Here is a 19,129-nt window from a genome sequence, read left to right on the forward strand (position 1 = left end):
GAGGTCTTGAAGGTATCTTCAAGTTTTAACATTCCATCATTTTAAAGCACAGGTCAAAGAAATTAAGATATTTTAGGCTGAGCCTCATCTTTTGGTTAGAAACAGCAAAGGAAGGGGGAAAAGCCGAAAAAGTCAGTGGGTCAGTCAATAAGTATTCAAACGCCTATTATGTGCCAGGCATTCTGCTGAGCCCTAGGGATACAAAGAAAAACAAAAACAGTCCCTGTCCTCAAGGAGCTCACCTTCTCACAGGGGAATAAACATGAAAATAACTAGGTACACACAAGATAAATACAGGGTGGAGGCAAAGTAACCTCAGAGGGAAAGCTGGAAGGACTGGGAAAATCTCCTGCACAAAGGGGGACATGAATTGATTCTTAAAGGGAAATCAATGGGAGGATGATACATAAAGAGGACCCAAAAAGAAGGGGGTTGGGAGAGGTGGGGGAGTGGCGGTGATGGGAGAGGAAGGAAGTGAATACTCAGCAAGTCCTTCAGCTGGGCAGGAAATGATGAGAAGGCAGCCCTAGCACTCCCACCTAAAATGAAGGATCCCGGAGGGGCTCTTTAACGTTCACCCTCCATCCTCTCCACTCAGAGGGAGGGATGGACCCCAGCGGCAAGGGGGACCGAAAGATGGGAGTGTCAGAGATGGTGTGATCTCACAGGAAGATGAGTAGATGGTGGTGAGACACAATATTTCAATCATACACCTGGCCAGCTTTCTCACTATGGACATAGCATGGAAATAAGAGATCAAGCCGAGAAAAAGGATCACCATTAATAGTAGAACTAAGGCTGATACAACATGGGTGAGCTCATTGTCAGGACAATAAGACTAAAGCAGGAGAACTGGGCATCATCGGGTGTCCACAGGCACCCTACCCTGCACTTGGAAACCCAAGGGACAATTAGGGCATCCGGGAGGCTGAGTGATGGAAGAGAGGACAAGCAGCAGAGAGGAAGGGGAGCAAAAGGATATACGAACAATTCAATTTTGTAAAATTTCAATAGCATAATGAATCTTCCCAATCTCCCACTGGTAGAAAAGGTAATGTATGGACTGTGTGAAGTGGTGGCTGCTGTGATGGTCTTACCTTCCCCCCACTCCCCTTCCTACCCCCGCACACCTCCCTACTCTGTCAGTGGTAGGGTGAGAAGCATCATTCCTAAAAGGGCTGCGGGGCATTTCTCCATCCATAGGTAAAAAGCAGGAAAAGGGGCTCACCTCACCTGTAAATGGCACTTCTTGCCAGCTCCATGTCATCTTGGGTCTCACACAAATGGAGCAGGGTTTTCAGTTCCTCCTTTAAGATGAGACCCTTTTTCTTCATCTTTTCTTCCATGTTTTTAAAATAGATTTCTGAAAGAAATCCAAGTGTGGCAGTCATCACCTAGGCTACACTGTGAAGGAGGGAAGAGGACCTGATCTCAACTAATGGTAGTAGGGGAAACAAAAGGAATTCAGGATCCAAGAGCCCTATGGAGGACCATTCTCAACTGGAGTCAATCAACAAGCATTAAGCATCTATCACATGCCAGGCACTGGGCTAAGTGCTGGGGATACTAAGAGAGGTGAAAAACAGAGCCTACCCTCAAGGAATGCACTCTCTCAGAAGGGAGATAAACATGAAAATAACTAGGTACACATAAGATACCTATAGGGTGGGTACAAGGTAACCTCAGAGGAAAAGCAAGAAGAGCTAGGAAAATCTCCCGCAGAAAGTGGGATCTGAGTTGATTTTTAAAGGGAAACTGAGAAGGAGGTGAGAAAGGAGAACATTCCATGAATGCGGACAGCCAGTGAGGCCTACTTCAAGTGGACGGGTCTTACAAAGTCTATAGTCAGAGGCTAAGTTGGGAAAAAGGAAACAAAATGGAGGCACACTTTATGTATCTGCCATCTACTGGCAGATGAGTTATGGCAGACCCTGAGAAGGAAAACAGGGAACAAAGAACTCAAGGCGCAGGAAACATGGTTTTTAATCTGTTTCTTTTTAGCAACAATGTTTGACCTTGCACCATCTAGGAACTCTTTGCATTTCTTTCCCTCAGCTCAACTCTACCCCAACACCTCCTTCTTCTCTTTCTACATGACTTTTGGGTTTTGGCAGAAACTGCCACGGAGTAAAAACCAATTCTCAAATGGAAGCAACAAAAGCAGCCAGTTTCTTTTCAGTGGCAGGATCACCGAAACTAGCAGACCCAGAGTCTTTAGCCTTTCTTGCAAAGGCTGTATTCCCATGCAAGTAACTGTGAGGGCAGCCCCAAAGTAAATACTATTTTTTGAAGTTACAAAGGCTGGATTCTAGCTGGGAGCTGCTCAGAGAGAGGCTGGGAGTCAAAGAGAAAGTAGGTATCTGCTTTCCAGAGGGCAGTGTGGCTTTCTTAGTATTTTAAGTTGATTTTTTTTTAAAAGTGTGCAAGATTTGGTGACAGCCGTGATGGTCAAGTATTTTGGAAGAATGCATTTTGGGCATTCCATGAAAAATAAAAGCAGAAATACTATGAAAACAAGGCTTTAAATCAGAGGATAGGAATTTTTTTCTCTTTTAAAATAAAATCAAGGAAGGCTGGCAGTGGATTTGTGATAATGCAGCCTATATCCTACCTCAGGATTCTCATGTTTCAGAGGCCCAGAGGGCTGCCCTCATGTGCACAGGATATTAAAAGAACTGGAGGGTGGCCTTCAGGCCACTGGGTGGATTCTCTATGGAGGTTGGCAGAAAGACTTGGACAAGATTAGTGCAGGCAGAAGGTGGGGTGGGAGGGAGTGTCCACAGCAATGGTGTGGCAGATCTAGTCAAGCATTTCTGTCTACTCAACCCTCTGGGCCTCAGTTTTCCCATCTGTAAGCCCTCCAAATCCCTTTTTCCCACTAACATTCTGATGTGATGACATTATCTCCAATGTCTAGAGATTTCAAATCTATTGAGATTTTAAATGGGGTAAACTATCTCTTCAAAGAGGTCTCCAAGTATTCAAGTACCACCTGTTCCCAGCATGGGGGGAGGGGGGGTATACGGGATAAGATGTGCTCTCTACTGTCAAAGAGCTGGGGATCCAGTTAGGAGGAGATGATGCATAAAAATGAAACAATCATGGACCAAACAAGCACTAAGATACACAGCAGTGATTGTAAAGAGAATCCAAGCCCAGAAAATGGACACTTCAGTGTGAGTTAGCCTAGGGAAGCACATTTCAGGAAGCATATGGACTTCGAGCTGGGTTTTGAAAAATAAGTAGGATTTAAGTAGGCAGACTCCACAAGGGAAGGTATTTCAAGTAAAGGGAAAACATAAGCAAATGTCATACAGTACAAGCCAATAAACACTTATTCAACACTGACTGTGTGCAGGATAGATGCTGGGGATACCAAGACAAAACAACCACCACCCAAAAAATCAAAAATATTTGCATTCTACTTTGTTTTTCAGTCATTTTTCAGTTATGTCCAACCCTTCCTGACTCTGTTTTGGGTTTTCTTGGCAGAGATACTAGGGTGGATTGCCATTTCCTTCCCTAGCTCATTTTACAGATGAGGAAACTGAGGTAAAATGGCCAAGTGATTTGCCCAGGACTGATGGGGTTTAGACTGTGGGAATCCCCTTGGACCCCAAAAGAATCTGGGTCCCATTTGTTTGAGGGGAGAATGATGAGGGTACAGCCTCTGGGAACCCCCTTGAACCTGGAGTACAGTCTTTAGGAGCCCCCTTGAACTCTCCTTGAATCTTCCAACTGGATCTGGCCTTCCCCTAAGGCCATAAGCCTTACATTATCATTGGGCCCAAATCTCTACCTGGCCTAGCCTAGCCCTCTATTGCCCAGCTGCTTCCCACCCTTTGTAACACTTGCAAGCAGGCCAGATTCAATCTGAGCTAGCTAGATTGAATCTGAGCGCCTTCATGGAGGCAAGATGAGACTTATATACACAAAGATTGTGGGAGGGATTGAGGGGTGGTCTGGGGTGACTAGAGGAGGGGTTCAGGGAGGGTCTTGAGGAGGAGTCTAAGGAGGAGCTTGATGGGACCAGGATGAGGTCAGACTCCAGGATGGGAAATAGTTGAAGGCTACCTGGAGATGACAATGAGAGCTAGGGTAACAGGGTTAGGGTATAGATATTTTGATCAGGATTAAGGGTGGGAAGGAGCTGGACAACAGAGGGCTAGGCTAGGTGGAGATTTGGGCCCAATGATAATGTGAGGCTTATGGCCTTAGGGGAAGGCCAGATCTAGTTGGAAGATTCAAGGAGAGTTCAATGGGGTTCCCAGAGACTGTATCCCATCAGTTTCAAGTGGGCTCCCAGAGACTTACCCTCATCAGGATCACACAGATAAGTGTCTGAGGCCAGATTTGAACTTACAAAGATGAGTCTTCCTGACTCCAGGCCCAACACTTTATCCACTGCACTCTCTCTCCACCCCTACACTCTACTAGGGGGATGTCGAAATATTTTGGAGGCACTGTTTCCCAGAGCTAAGGCCCAGTAGGTAGACTATGCGCCGAGCTTGGCACAACAACAATTCTTTTGTGCTTTAGACGATTTCACCCTCTGGTGAAGTATATTGCTTTGACTAAGTTCAGTGCCACCTATTTCCTAGAGTCCTGAGAGTCATCCACCACCTTTCTTGAGTTGCTCATAATCTCTCTTCCTGGTACTAGCTAAGTGAACCTAACCAAATACTGTACCCCTGTACCCAGTGTATCAGTAATTAAGGTGGGACTTTTTGCTGTTCCTCTCTTAAGCACCATTAATGATTCTGGCCTTTGTTTGAATGGGGCTGGTAAAATGGGATCTCTTTGTCTTGGAGTGTTAAGGGCAGGACTTTTGGTTATCTTCTCCTTTGGAATGCAGAGGTAGTTAAGTACCTTCGATGAGTCTTGCCTTTCAAGTGCAATGGCCAGCAAAAAGGGATTTTTCACTGTTCTTTGAGGCTTCTCCACACTGAGAGCCCCAGGGCCATGAGACAGATATGTAAGATCCAAGGTTGGTAGCTTTTGGGGCTCACTCATGGAAGGAGTGTTGAGCCTCTGGACAAGACACTGTGACTGTCCCCCGGCTTTGCTAACCCAGACCCATTGGTTCTTCTCTGGTAACTATTAATTGTGATTTCAATCAGACAAGGTCTGTCTGTTGATGTTTGTAATCTGTTTGTATTTGCCTTGAAGTTCAGAGGGCTGATCTTTTCCCACTAAGTGAATGATATATGTATGTTTAATTAAGCTGAGATTGTTAACTCCTTAAAGTTACTTTCCTTAGTAAAGCAGATCAAAAGAACCAGTGCTGGCAGCTCTTGTTGCTAATCTTGTTGGGTTTTACACCTCAACAACAGGCGTTAGCCAAATTGTTTCCACAGCCCGCTGTGAGACAATCAACTTGGAGACTGTTCCCCCAGGACCCAGAAACGCCTGCATTGTCCACACGTGTGCCTGCCATGGGAAACTACTACTCAAGACCTAAGAATGATTATGTCACAGGCCAGCCCACTTACGTATATAAGCATTGCCTGTACCCCAACATGTTAAGCTCTCCTTCTCAGGAGGGGGAGCTTCCTTGCTTACAAGTTGTTTTCCTCACTCTGAAATAAACTGAACCACTACTTTGCATCCTGACACACCTGCCTCTAGCCTGCTCTGTTCATTTCTGGTCATTCCCAGATGAGAGATTGGTCCAGTCTGGACTACATTTAAAATTCTGTTGACAGGGATATAATAGAGAAATGGAGGCAGAAACCAACATGACATATGGAGAAGACAGTAAAACCAGTCGGATTAAAGAAGTGGGTATACAATGGGGAATAATGAAAAACTCTGAGGCATAGCACAGCATCTGGTACATAGTAAGCACTATGTAAGAGCTAGCTATCACCATCATTATATGGTGAGGATCAGTCAATAAAAACCAGCTTAACTAAACCAGCACCATTACCTTTTTTGCCATGCAATCGAGAGGAAATGGCCACCTTCGCTTGCTGAAATTCTTGCAGTTTCACAACATCATCCGTAAGCAGATAGCGTTTCCCTAAAAGTTTGAGAGGAAAATACAAACAGCAACAGGAATTTATTGGCTACACTGTCCACCAGCAATTACACAGCATATTACATTTTCCAAAGCTCATCATCCCCTCTGACCTTTAGTCGGGGCAAATATAAATTATTCTCATTTTACTGGTGATGTAGCTGAGGTCCAGAGAGGTTAAGTAAGTTACTCAGAGTCATAAAGCTTATTCCATAATCAAAATGGCTTGAAGCTTGGTTTTCTGGCTCCTATCCTGCACTTTCCCACTTCCACTCCTCACGGTGAGTCCCTGAAAGCTACTTTCCTACTCTAGCTGGGCTAGCCATCTCCAGATGAGAACAAATCCCATGCAAACACTTTGGAAAGAAAAAACACACAAAACCCTCTGTGTGCATTTCTTTAGTGACAATCCTCAATAATTTGGTGAGGTAGTTATTTGGAACTGGCAATCTGTGGCAAGAAAAAAATCAGGTATGTCTCACAATAATGCTATAAATGATCAGAGAAGGGATCAATTGAGGCCAACTTCTGAACTTTATTTTTCCTGTTTTGTTTTTCTTTTTTGGTCTTTCCTTTTGCAGTCCTGCCAAACATATTTCCACACTATCCATGCTGCAAAAGAAAAAAAAACCGGGAAAAATAAAGAAAGTAAAAAAGTATGCTTCTATCTGCACTCGGACTCCATCAGTTCTTTCTCTGGAGGTGGACAGCATTTTTCATCATAAATGCTTCAGAACTCTCTTGAATCGTTGCATGTTGAGAACAACTAAGTCATTCCTGCCTTTCCAATCTTCTCACAACCCCACTCCCTTCCAGGGATAATGTGATCCAGTGACCCTGGCCGGTTGGCCAAGGTACCCCAATCTCTTCAAAAATCTCCCTACTACAAGTGTTTTCATCCCACACCTGGGCTGTCCTCACTCCTCATCGCTGCCACTTGGCTTCCTTTAAGCTCCAGCTCCAGCTTCACCTCTAAGGTCTTTCCCTTAATACCAGTGCCTTCCCTTTGTTGATTATTTCCAGTCTATTCTGTATATATCTCGTTCATATATAGTTGTTTTCATGGAGTCTCCCCTTTCAGGTTGCGAGCTTGAGGATAGGAACTGCTTCTGCCTTTCTCTGTATCCCTGAGGACTTAGTACAGTGCTTGACACATAGTAGGTGCCTAATGAATGCTTCTAGACCTCTTCCCCTTCTTCCTTTCATTTTTCTTCCACCTCTCTCTTCCTGCTCCCCCTTTCTCTTCTTGCTTTCCTCCTTTCAGTGCGATGGAAAGGGTTAACTGGTTGTCACAAGACCAGAGTTCAAATCTGATTGTGCCACTTACCAAGCACATGACATTTGACAAGTCACCTGAACTTGTCAAGTACTACTTTCTCAAAAAAATAAATTGAAAGAATTGGATTAGATGGCCTTGGGGGTCCCTTTCAGCTCTAGAGAACACCAGATTTTGTGTTATGGTTTGGCGGGCTACTCACCAGAATACCAGATAGCCACATAATCCTCAAAATTTGGTCATTTATAAACTGTACTGCCCAGTAATATATTGTATGTGTAAAGCCAACACACAGGTATTTAACAGTCACCGGGAAACCACATCAGGTCTCAACATCTTACTTCTGTTAAAAAAAAATGATTACTATTTTAGGGTAATTTGACATTCTGCTGTCTCTGGTCAGGGAATTTTAAAATTTTAGGGACAATATGTAAGAATAAGCCCATGATATTATGAGAATCAGACAAGTTAACTCTAAGCCCTGAGGTAGGATCACATATGACTTATGTATGAGAAAAACAATGCTGTCTTATTTTCACAAAAAAAGGATTGTGGAAAAAATACACTGTCCGACATTCAGCTTTGTATGAATCATCTTACCCAAAGACATTAATGAGCAAAAAGCCAAAAAGCAAACTGACTTTATTTACTCTATTCCTTTGTACTACAGGCTCTCATTACCTCTTGTCCTGGCCAATTCCAAGTGCCTCCTATTTGGTCTTCCTAGTTCAAGGCTCTTCCCTCTCCTGCTCCTAGATAACCACCTACCTGCCCCAAAAGGAGGATTTGGGGGGTCATTTTCAAGAGCGCCTGTGATGCTCATGGATTTGGAGTTGAGACCACAGAGGTCACCTGGTCTGAAACCCAGGGCTGAGGGTACGTACCTCCAAGGGTCCAGAGGCACATCCTCTACACAGCAGCCAAAATAATTTTCCTAAACCAGTTTCAAGCATTTCTCCACCTCCCTAACACCACCTCTAACTCAAAAAAACTCCATTACCTCATTTTGGCAGTAAAGGCCTGTACAAACCAACTTGTCTCCAACTTAGCTTCCCATGCCCAATAGCACAGATAAACTGGTCTTCTTGCTGTCCATCATACATACACAGCAACCTGGCACAGCACAGGCTACAATGTATTTGTTCCTTACCCACGTCTCTTAGAATCCCAGATTCCTTCAAAATGCAGCTCATATCACCTTCTACAGGACTTTTTTGATCACCCCCATGGCTAGGGCACAATCCCCCAAATTACGGTGCCTTCATTTCATATATACCTGCTCAGCCTCTCTAAACCCAGCTAGAGTGGTCCTCAAACAACGATTTGGAACCAGGCCTATACTCCAAGCCTTCCAGGGTGGATGTGTCAGAGCATAAGCAGAGCCCCTGAAAGAAGCCCAGGTTCATTCTCCAACATAAGGAGGCAGAAGAAATGGGGATGTGTAAAGGCAGTCTGGTAAACTTTGGTGATATTCATCAGCTCTATATTTGAGGTTGCTGGGATGGAGGGGGAAGGAAGAGAGATGTAACAAAATTGCAAAACAGAGTAGAAGTGATGAGATCTTTTTTTACAGAATTCTTAGATTTGTCTAGGGGGAAAATGCTACATATGTAATAAAGAAGGACTTGAAAGATCTTAGTAAAAAGAGAAGATTGTGGTGCAAACAAGCCCTTGACTAGAAGATCTGGGTTTGAGTCCACCCTCAAGTCAACTGTTGGTGCAGTGGATACAGAGCCAGAATCCAGAGGATATGAGCTCAAATGTGATCTCTGACACTTACTAGCTGGGTTACCCTGGGCAAGTCACTTAACCCTGTTTGCCTCAGTTTCCTCATCTGTAAAATGAGCTGGAGACGGAAATGGCAAACCACTCCAGTATCTTAGCCAAGAAAACCTCAAATAGAGTCACAAGGAGCTGGACACAACTAAAGAACAATGCCATTTATTAGATATTCCCATAGCAAACTACCTAACATCTTTGAGCCTCAGTTTCCATACCTATAAAATGGGAAAAATACTTAAACTCTTTACCTCTGGAAATCCTTATATAAACATCAGCGGTTAGGAACCCAGGTGAAAGAGCAATGGTGGATCCAGAGTCAGAACAGCTGACTCCAAAATCTAACTGAGCTAGTGGCCAGTTACGGGTGACCTCAGGCGAGCCATTATCTCTCCAGGCCTCTCTCAGGTCCTTTCCAGCTACAAATCCTTAGACATCACCTAAGGCAGCCAGTAGCACTTTAGAGGTACTCTGGAGTCAAAGGACCTGGGTTCAGGTCCCAGCTCTGACACTTACTGGCATCATCTTGTGTATGATGTCAGGCATCTCAGAGATAAGTCAGTTTTCTTCATCTGCAGATCAAGGGGTTTGGACTAGGCCTCTAAGGTCCCTTCCAGCTCTAAATTGATAAGCATCACACAAGCTCTGGAAAATCACCCCCCTAAATCCTCCTTTGGAGGCAGCTAGGTGAATCTATCCAAGTTTTGTGGACAAGTCACAACCTCAGTGTCCTCAACTGTAAAATGGGCATAATAATAAATAGCACTCTCAGGGTTGTTGTGAGGATCAATGAGACATTTGTCAAGTGCTTGGTGTGTGTGCGCATGTATGCGTGTATTATATACATATATATACGCACATGCATATTTACATATATACATTTGTATATATCTATCTATATCCTCCTTTCCCTCCACCTGGAAAAAAAATTTCCCATAGCCCTGGTAGTATATATGTATATTGCCAAAAAAAAAAAAAAAGGTCCTCCCTAGAAAATGTCCAGTAGAGTCACTTGAGGTTGTTTATCTAACTTGAGGATTTGCATCTTTATCAATCAATTAACATTTATTAAGTACCTACTAAGTGCAAGGCACTGGGCTAAGAAAGCACTAAGCAAGATCCCTTGCCCTCAGGGAGGTCACAATTTTATGGGGGGAGATAATGTGCAAATATATACGAAGCAAATTATTTTTATTTTCATTAACTTCTAAACGAGAGGCAACAGTGCCTCTAATTACTTAAAAAATCATCAGTAATTGGGTCCCTGGATTTCACCCTACAGAAAGGGGGCGGGGCTAAGCTAATTAGCTGTGTTCTGAGCATGGCCCTAGACTCGTCTGGGAACCCAAAGGTACAACCGCCCAGGGCCTACGCTTCACAGCGTGGTCGGAGCAAAGGCCTGGCAAACTTTCCCGGGCCTTCCTGGAAGGATTCTGCTAGTTCAGCGAGAAATAGATTGGCGTCCGCACCTCGCGGGGGAGAAGGGGGTGCGGGGGGACAGGATGTTACTTTATAAGAAAAGTGGGCCCGAACTCCCCTCCATCCCCAGCCCCAACCCTCCTGCGTCCCCGACAAAAGGCGAGCCCTGGGCCGCGGGTACCTGCGAGGGCCCAGCGGCAGCAGCCGGGAGCGAACCCGAGCAGCACGCGGGTAGCAGAACGATGCATTGTTTCCAGCAGGATTCAATTCGAACGTGGAGACACCGCAGCCATTCTGACCCCCCCCCCCCCGACCGCACCAACTGCAGGAGCTAGGGAGGAGGTGCCACAGAGCCACTAGCTTAAAGAGTACCTGTCCTCGAGCCACACCCACCACCTTCTATCTCGGGCACTTCTAGAGGGTCAGAGAGAGAGAGAGGAAAAAGAAAGAAAAACCCTATCATAGGTCTCCTCCGCTCCCCTACCCCGCCCCTTCCTTTTCCCCACGGCCCCCTCCTGCGCCGGCGTTACATTTGGTACATTCCATGATGGCGGCGCCCACTGTGCGGCACGGGTTGCTCCTGGCCCGGAATGTGGCTCTGTCTCAGTTCTCCCTGGCAGGTTGGTGGTGGCTATTTCCACGGGGAGGGGGGGTGGGGTGCTGCTTCCTTTAGGCCTCCCTGAGGGCCAACTGTGGAGTTGGCATAAAGAGAGATTGGGCCAGGAGATCTGGACGTGAGGTTTGGGTGCCAGAAGAGGTGTTTGGGAGTGTGTCACTGGAGGAATGTCTCTGAGCACCCCCCCTCTCCACCCCTCCCCCCGGACACAGTGAAATTAACGTGGTTTGGTGCTCTGGGAGGAATCCGCAGTCAGAGGTTTAGGCTGCCCTGGTTGCTGCGTCTGAACTGCTTTAATGGTTAATGTGTTTTTCCGGGGAGTCTTACATTAAAACGCCTGTATCAGCTTGGCGTGGATAATTGTCTTGGACTCCAGCCAAGGCAGCCGTTTACCTGCCTTGCTTTGGACAGCCCCTTTTATTTATTTAATTTTAAACCCGGATTTCCTGCCTCTAAGAAAAGCGTGGAGGCGGCTGAGTATAATCACCAAACATGCGGTCACTGACCTTGGCCAAGCCTTCTACTTGACCTTTCCTTGACACTGAATTCCTGCCTGTACAAGATGAATGACAGTTACATTAGTGTCATCATTTGGAGAGCTGTAATGGACAGGTGACCCCTAGAATAAACCATTCATTTACCTGCCCACATATTTTACTTTATATGTAGTTAGGCAGCTTAAATTTGAAATTAATTCGGCCCTCATATGTGAACCTCTTTAGAAGGTGTGACTAGAGGCTTATGCTGAAAACTGTCCATTTCATTTTCTCTGAATGTCATCCAGTGTCAGTTGAAGCTCTCCCTATCCTTCCCACTCTGGGAAGAGCTATTTCATCAGTTTAGAATTCTAGAATAAACCGAAGTTCATTGAGGATCCTGCATATACAATCATAGCTTTATCAGAAGGGGGCAGGGTAACCCTCTTAATTCCAGTGCTTTCCCTCTTTTAATTATTTCCTATTTATCTTTAACTATGGAGAGTTTGCAGCTGACCAAATTCAAATGAAGAAAACCAAAAAATGATACTTGAAATTCATCTCAAGTCTATACGTCCAACTACTTTATCCTCTCACTTGACATCCTAATTTAGAGCTGGAAGGGACCTTAAGAGGTCATTTAATCCAAACCCCCGTATCTGCAGATGTGGAAACTGAGGCTGAGAGAAATTAAGTAACATACAGAGATGCTTGACAATCATACACAAGATGATGCCAGTAAGTGCCAGAGCTAGGACTTGACTCCAGGTCCTCATACTCCAAAGGCAGTGATTTTTTTTTTTAACTTAAGTGACTTTTGAGGAGCATGTATTATTAAAAAACAAAACAGACATTGTTATCTACTCCTTTTCAAACCTTTTCATCTTCCCACTGGGAATATTGTGAATGGTTATGGTCAGCACACCTTTGAATCATCACCAGAGGACAGCTGAAATTATCAAAGAGATTAAAGGCTGGTTGTATGAATGGAGACTAAAATAACTAAGATTTCATTCTGTAAAGGCAAAGGCTGCTTTAGGAAATGATATAGTATAAGTTTATAAAGTCTGTGAAATTACTGACTGTTTGGATACAATTAACATAGACTTGTTAACCACATCCTAGGATGTTCACCCCATCCCTGAATCCTGAAAGTTCAAAAAAGTTGAATTTAGGCAATGTTTGTGTGAACCGCACAGTGCATATGCTTATAGAATTCCTCCAGAAGTGGTGTAGGGTTAAAAGTGTAAGTAGTACAATGAAGGTTCTGGCTTATTTATGAGATAGGCAGTTTGGGATAGTAGTAGATAGTGGGCTAACATTGGAGTTAGACCTGGATTTGACACATACCAGTCTGTGACTGGGCAGCTAGGTGGAGGCAATGGAAAGGACACCAGGCCCGGAGTCAGGAAGAGTTCAAATCCAGGCTCAGACATTTAATAGTGTGACCCTGGGTAAGTCACATAACCCTGTTAACCTGTTTCCTCATCTGTAAAGTGAGCCAGAGAAGGAAATGGCAAACCACTCCAGTACTTTTGCCAAGAAAACTCCAACTAGGGTCATGAAGACCCACACAACTGAAACAAATGAACGAAGTATGTGACTATGAATGTCACTCAATCTGTCTGTCCCCCAGGTAACTCTGTAAGACTAAGTTAGAGATGAATTCCTGATCTGCATTTCTTTACTAGCAGCTCAATAAACTAATAGAATCATAGGTCTGGGCCTAAACAACAAAAATAGTAATGAGATTCTGGATGTTTTGATCCTTAACCTTTGAAATTGAGGTCAAACATGTCCTCCCAATCTGCACTGGCTATATTATGCATCTAATCTAGTAATTCATATGTTTTTATGTTAATACGTTAGTGTTCTATTGGCATCTCACATTCAGTGTCCAAAACAGCACCTGTTATCTTTCCTCTAAAACCATCCCTCCTCATGACTTCCCCATTTCCATTGAGGATACCACTGTCCTCAGTCATCCCAGTACAAAACCTTGACTCCTAAATCTCTCTCACTTCCTCCTCTATCTATTCAGTAGCTAAAATTTGACCTCCTAGCATCTTTAGCATTGGTCCCTTTCTATCTCATCCCATCACAATCACCCCAGTTCTGGCCCTCTTCAGCTGTAGCCGGACAATTACAATAGTCTCCTAATGGATCTCCCTGGATCCATTTTCTTCCCTCTCCAACCTATCTTCCCCCCAGCTGCTGAATCGATGTTTCTAAAGTATAGGTCTGAGCGTTATTTCACGTCTTTTCTCAATAATAAGCTTCAGTGGCTATCCATTGCCCTTTGGATAAAATGCAAACTTTAGATAAAATCAGACTTCTCTGTTTGGCATTAAAAGCCCTTCATGGCCCTGGCCCTTACTTCCAGTTACTCATCCTCATTCTATGTGCCAACCAAACCAGCCAACTTGCTGTTCCCTGTATATGATAGACACAAAATTCCATATCCTGACTCTATGACCTTGCACAGACCGCCCTTCATGCCTGGAAGTCTTTCCTCCATCACCTCTATCTCTTAGAATACCTAGCTCCCTCAAGTGCCACTTTCTTCAAATTATTTCCTAATTTTCCCAGTTATTAGTGTCCTCTTCCAAATTCCTGGGTAATTTTCCTATATGTTGTATGTACTTCCCTGTAAATGTGTCCCATCGTTCTGGTAGAGTGTCAGCTCCTTGAGGGCAGGGACTGTCACCCTTTTGTATTTGTATCCCCAGCTCACTGCCTGGAAGAGAGCAGCTGCTTAATAAATGCTTATTGATTGATCTTAAGAAGTCTTCTAGTCTGTTCTTTACTGGCTAGCAGAATCATAGAAACTCCAAAGGTTATCTGGTGCAACCCATGCCTGCACAGAAATTCCTACTATAATATCCTCAACGAAGGTTTCATTCGTTTTCTGCTTGATGACCTCCAGTGAAGGGAATTCACCAGCCCATAAGTCAGTCTGTTCCACTTTGGGATAATTCAAATCATGGGTCAATTTTTCTTTATAGCCTAAGCTAGCCTCTGAACACTTTATTCCTTGTTCCCAGTTTTGTCCTCTGGATCTAAGTGAAACAAACCCAAACTCTCTTTTATAGTATCACCCTTCAGATGCTTCCTTCTAAGTCTTCTGTTCTTTCAAACCAGCATTCTCCTCACCCTCACTGCCATCTTTTGGACCTACTCTAGCTTACTAATGCTCTTCCTAGGTAGTGGTGCCTAGAAATGAATACAGCATTCCAGAGGCAATCTTTTTTTTTTAAATACTGTTTTTTTTTTCCCCAATTACATGTCAAGATAATTTTTTAGCATTCATTTTTACAAGATTTTGAATTCCAGATTTTTTCCCTCTCCACCTTGGAGGCGGTCTTAACATGATAGAGTACAATAGGAGCATCACCTCCTTTGTTCCAGACACTTACATTAATTCATCCCCAAAGCAAATTAGCTTTTTGGGACTGTTACAACCTACCATTGACTCATGTTGAGCCTGTAGTCCACTAAAACTCCCACATCTGAACTATTCCAAAAAGATGAGAATGTATTCCATTGTTAAGACCTTCAGAAAAAAGAAAATTCCTTCCCTTTCTTGGTAACTCATTCCTGTGTTTATCAGTTGCCACTTTCAGGTATTTCTTCTATTTGTCAAACTTAAATTCCTCCTTGAATTTTTGTCTTGCTTTTATGTGGAGTGGAGAGCAACTGGTTACAATCCTTTTGTGTTTGCAGTTCTTTCATATCCATCCATATAGATTATTCTGTCAAGTTAGTAACCCCAGTTTATATAGTTTTTAGGAGGCCGTGCCCACCTCATCAGCCACTTCTACCTAAGGGTTGGGTATGTATAGCCCCAGTTCACATGTAAACCTCACCAGTTTTGTCCGTAGGTTGGTAGGTTGATTTTTGGAACCCATGTATAAGACTTTACATTTCATCTCTATTGCATTTCATCTTTATTCATTTTGACCCCAAACTCTGCCCCGTTGAGAATTTTTTGGAGCGTGTCTCTGTCCACTGTGTTAGCTACTAGTGTTATTTTAGTCATGTCTGACTCTTTGTGACCCTATTTGGGGTTTTCTTTTGCAAAGATACTGGAGTGATTTGCAGTTTCCTTCTCCAGCTCATTTTACATATGAAGAACTGAGCAAACAAGGTTAAATGACTTGCCCAGGGTCACACAGCTAGTAAATATCTGAGGCTGGATTTGAACTCAGTTCTTCCTGACTCCAGGCCCAGTGCTCTATCCACTGCACCACCTGGCTGCCCCTATTAGCTACTACTAGCTCTCAGCTTTGTGTCAACCCAAAAGTGTGACAACTAGGCCCTCTGTGCCTTTATCCAAATCATTGATAAAAATGTTGAACACCACAGGGCCAGGTACAAATTCCTGGGGCTCTCCACTAGAGGGTTGGTATCAAACCATTAATGACTTTTGGGGTTTCAACCATCTAATCATTTCTGAATTTACCTAACTGTGCATTTGACCAGCCTACATCTCACCTTTTTGTCCATGAGGGTAGCATGAGGATGTCTAGATAAACTACATAGCAGTCCTCAATCTGCCAATCTAGTAACCCTGTCAGTCAATCTACAAGCATTCTTTAAGCTCCTCTTATAGACCAAGCTCTATGATAGGTGCAGGGGATACACAAACAGTGCCTGCCCTCAGAGAGCTTTTAATTCTTTGGGGAGATAACACATACATATAAAAAATGTGACACACATAAATACAAATAAGAATGTTGTCTCTGTAGAGAGGAAAAGTAAAACCAAAGGTATTTGAGGTCTCTGTAAGAAACAGTGTAGAAAGAAAGGAAAAAAGGACCTCGGGCTGACCTAAAATGAGATCGGGATCCCACAAAGAAGACTGAGAAGGTAAAGTCAGGTGGAAGGAGAACTGGGGGGTGGGGGAAAGGTATCCCAATAACTTAGAGTTTAGTTATCTAGGACAGGGCTATCCAAAATACAGCCCGCAGTGGGATTTTATGTGGCCCGCCTATGGGTTTTAATTTTCATGAGTGAAAAAATAAAATAATAATTTGCATGGAATGCGTATTAGATTTTTTTAATTCCATCACTAATAAATAATCTTGTTGTTGTTAATTTTCTTTGGTGTTTTTAAGCAGTATTATGGATGGAACATATTGCACGGAATTTTCAATCCATCTATGGGATGCATTCTGTCTGTAAGATGCAGACTAGTCAGCGTGCACCTACCTTTATGCTGTTGTGTTGTTGCTTTGTTGTTTTGTGTTTGCTTTCGCGCTTTATGCCTTGGCCTGTAATATTGATGACGCACGTTCCCCCACTTTCTATTAGTGTACTGTATTTTTTATTCTGGGTGCGACCCTCGAATAATTATTTTATTTTAATGCAGCCCTAAGATGACCTAAGATTGGACAGCCCTAATCTAGGAGAATAGGGTGGCCAAGTGTCATATGCTTCAGAGAGGTCGAGAAGGGTAAATGAGTAGTGTGTGGGACCTGTTCTTGATTAAGCCATGCATGCCTTTTATGATGATTTCCTTTTCCACTTTCTATTTGTTTACTAACCATTCTTTTACTAATGCACTCTGGAGTTCTTCCAGGAATCAATCATGCCTATAGTTTGCAAGGTTAAAGCTTGGAATGCACAGAATCACTGTTACTATAAATGGTGGTGAGAAATCATTGAGAGATAATAATATGGTTTTATGCTGTAGATATTTTATTGGCTTAACAGATCTTTGTGAGCTGTCCCAGGAAATTAAATATCATTTATCGGAAAATGCCTTCTGAGTGTTAGCCAAGTAACATAAACAAACTCAAATTGCAAACACTTTGTAAAGATTTGTTCTTTTCTGCATTGTCTCTACTTTTCTACATATACATTCCCCCCCAATGTATTTTTATTTCATTAAATATTTCTCAATTACGTGTAAAAATTTTTTAACAATTTAAAAAAAATTTTTGAGTTCCAAATTCTCTTCCTCCTTCCCTTCCCCCCTCCTTGAGAAGGCAAGCAGTTTGATATAGATTATACATGTGAGGTCATACAAAATATATTTCCACATCAGCAGTGTTGCAGAAGAACACAGGAAGGATAAAGTTAAAAATGCTTCAATCTGCATTCAGAGTTCATCAATTCTTTCTCTGAAGGTGGATAGCAGTTTTCATCATGAGTTTTCCTACGTATTGTTAAAGACCTACAGTTTAGGAATAGACACATTATTCAAAGCCTACTGTAATGAGAGGGTTATTTTATCGTGTTATACTTTGGCGGGGAAGGAGGCAGAGAGAAGCATCTCAATATCGTGCTTTTAATATATCAAGAGTTCCTGTCCAAATTTCCCAATTCCTTCTTCCTGTTTTTTTATCTGCTTCCTTCTCCCCATTCTAATCCATCTTCTCCCCAGCTGCAGGAATTCCCTTTGTAAGGCATAGACCAACTTGACCAGCCCTCTCTTGCTTTTGCATGCTCTTTTGCCCCTAAAATAAACTGCATACTCCTCAGCCTGGCATTTAAAGCCCTCTACAACCTAGTTCCATCTAGGCTTTCCAGGAATATTTCCTGTAATTCCCCTTTAACCCCTTGAAGTTCTAGCCAGCTAGCCCACTAGTTTGCCAGATGTGGCAAATTCCCCACACCAGGCTGCCGTCTTCCCCAAGTGACCTTCCTCAGTCTTCCTCCCCTTCTTAGAATCCTCCGCCATCTACAAGGCAGATTTCCCCTGGAAGCCTTTGTCCGCCCCCTTCAGTTATGAGTCCGCTTTGCCTCTTCAAGTCACCTTGTATTTACTTATCTTTGTACAAGTGGGAACCGTGTGAAGAATGAGAACTCCTTGTGGGCGGGGCCGTCTCATGTTTGTCTTTCTACCCCTCGCACAAATAGGAGCTTGATAAATGTTGAATTGAACTAAGCCTGTTAAATAGGGATAAATTTACTGGCTTGAATTACAGGGTGCTTTTAGGAATAGCTAATAATGATGAGAGCGCTTTTTTAGTGTGTTATTGGTCGTACAGTGCAGTACAGTAATTCGGTTTCAGGTCTTGCCTGTGTTGTTGAGCCATTTTCTAGACTGGAACTTCGAGGGGGAGAAATTTTTCCTTCCACAAAAAAGGCTATCACACCCCCCCTTCCCCTCCCCCCACCAGAGCCTCTCTGCATTAATTTGTTATTAAATACATTTTTTTTAATGAACTAGAGTGCTACCCTAAAAGGTCCACCACATTCTTGGGGCAGCTAAGTGGTGAAGTGGATAGAGCACCGGGCTTGGAATGGGGAAGATCTGAGTTCAAATGTGACTTCAGACATTTACTAGCTGTGTGATGCTAGGCAAGTCACTTAACCCCAGTTTGACTCAGGTCCTCGTCTGTAAAATGAGCACACACTGGAGAAGGAAATGACAAACCATTCCAATATCTCTGTGAAGAAAACCCCATGGAGTTTTTGTCCATGGGATCGCGTGGAGTCAGACACAACTGAACAACAACAATAATTTGTTCTTGTTTTTAAAATAATATTTTATTTTTTCCCAATTACACATAAAGACAATTTCAGACTTTTATGTT

At 43.2% G+C, this 19,129-nt stretch overlaps 2 protein-coding genes across 2 annotated transcripts in view; one reads left to right on the top strand and one right to left on the bottom strand.

Annotated features, from left to right (window-relative positions):
• PTCD2 (pentatricopeptide repeat domain 2) overlaps window positions 1–10,826 on the bottom strand; it is a 42,738-nt gene extending 31,912 nt beyond the window's left edge. The window contains exons 1-3 of the mRNA XM_036741719.1: window positions 10,675–10,826; window positions 5,930–6,022; window positions 1,234–1,363 (exon numbers count right to left, since the gene is read on the bottom strand). Of these exons, the coding sequence (XP_036597614.1) occupies window positions 1,234–1,363; window positions 5,930–6,022; window positions 10,675–10,741 (290 nt within the window). The 5' untranslated portion in view covers window positions 10,742–10,826. The remainder of the gene's footprint in view (window positions 1–1,233; window positions 1,364–5,929; window positions 6,023–10,674) is intronic.
• Window positions 10,827–11,021: 195 nt separating this feature from the next.
• MRPS27 (mitochondrial ribosomal protein S27) overlaps window positions 11,022–19,129 on the top strand; it is a 133,576-nt gene continuing 125,468 nt past the window's right edge. Inside the window, exon 1 of the mRNA XM_036740984.1 lies at window positions 11,022–11,113. Coding sequence (XP_036596879.1) covers window positions 11,038–11,113 — 76 coding nt within the window. The 5' untranslated portion in view covers window positions 11,022–11,037. The remainder of the gene's footprint in view (window positions 11,114–19,129) is intronic.

This window comes from Trichosurus vulpecula, chromosome 1 (genome assembly GCF_011100635.1).
Source record: "Trichosurus vulpecula isolate mTriVul1 chromosome 1, mTriVul1.pri, whole genome shotgun sequence".
Lineage (NCBI taxonomy): Eukaryota > Metazoa > Chordata > Mammalia > Diprotodontia > Phalangeridae > Trichosurus > Trichosurus vulpecula.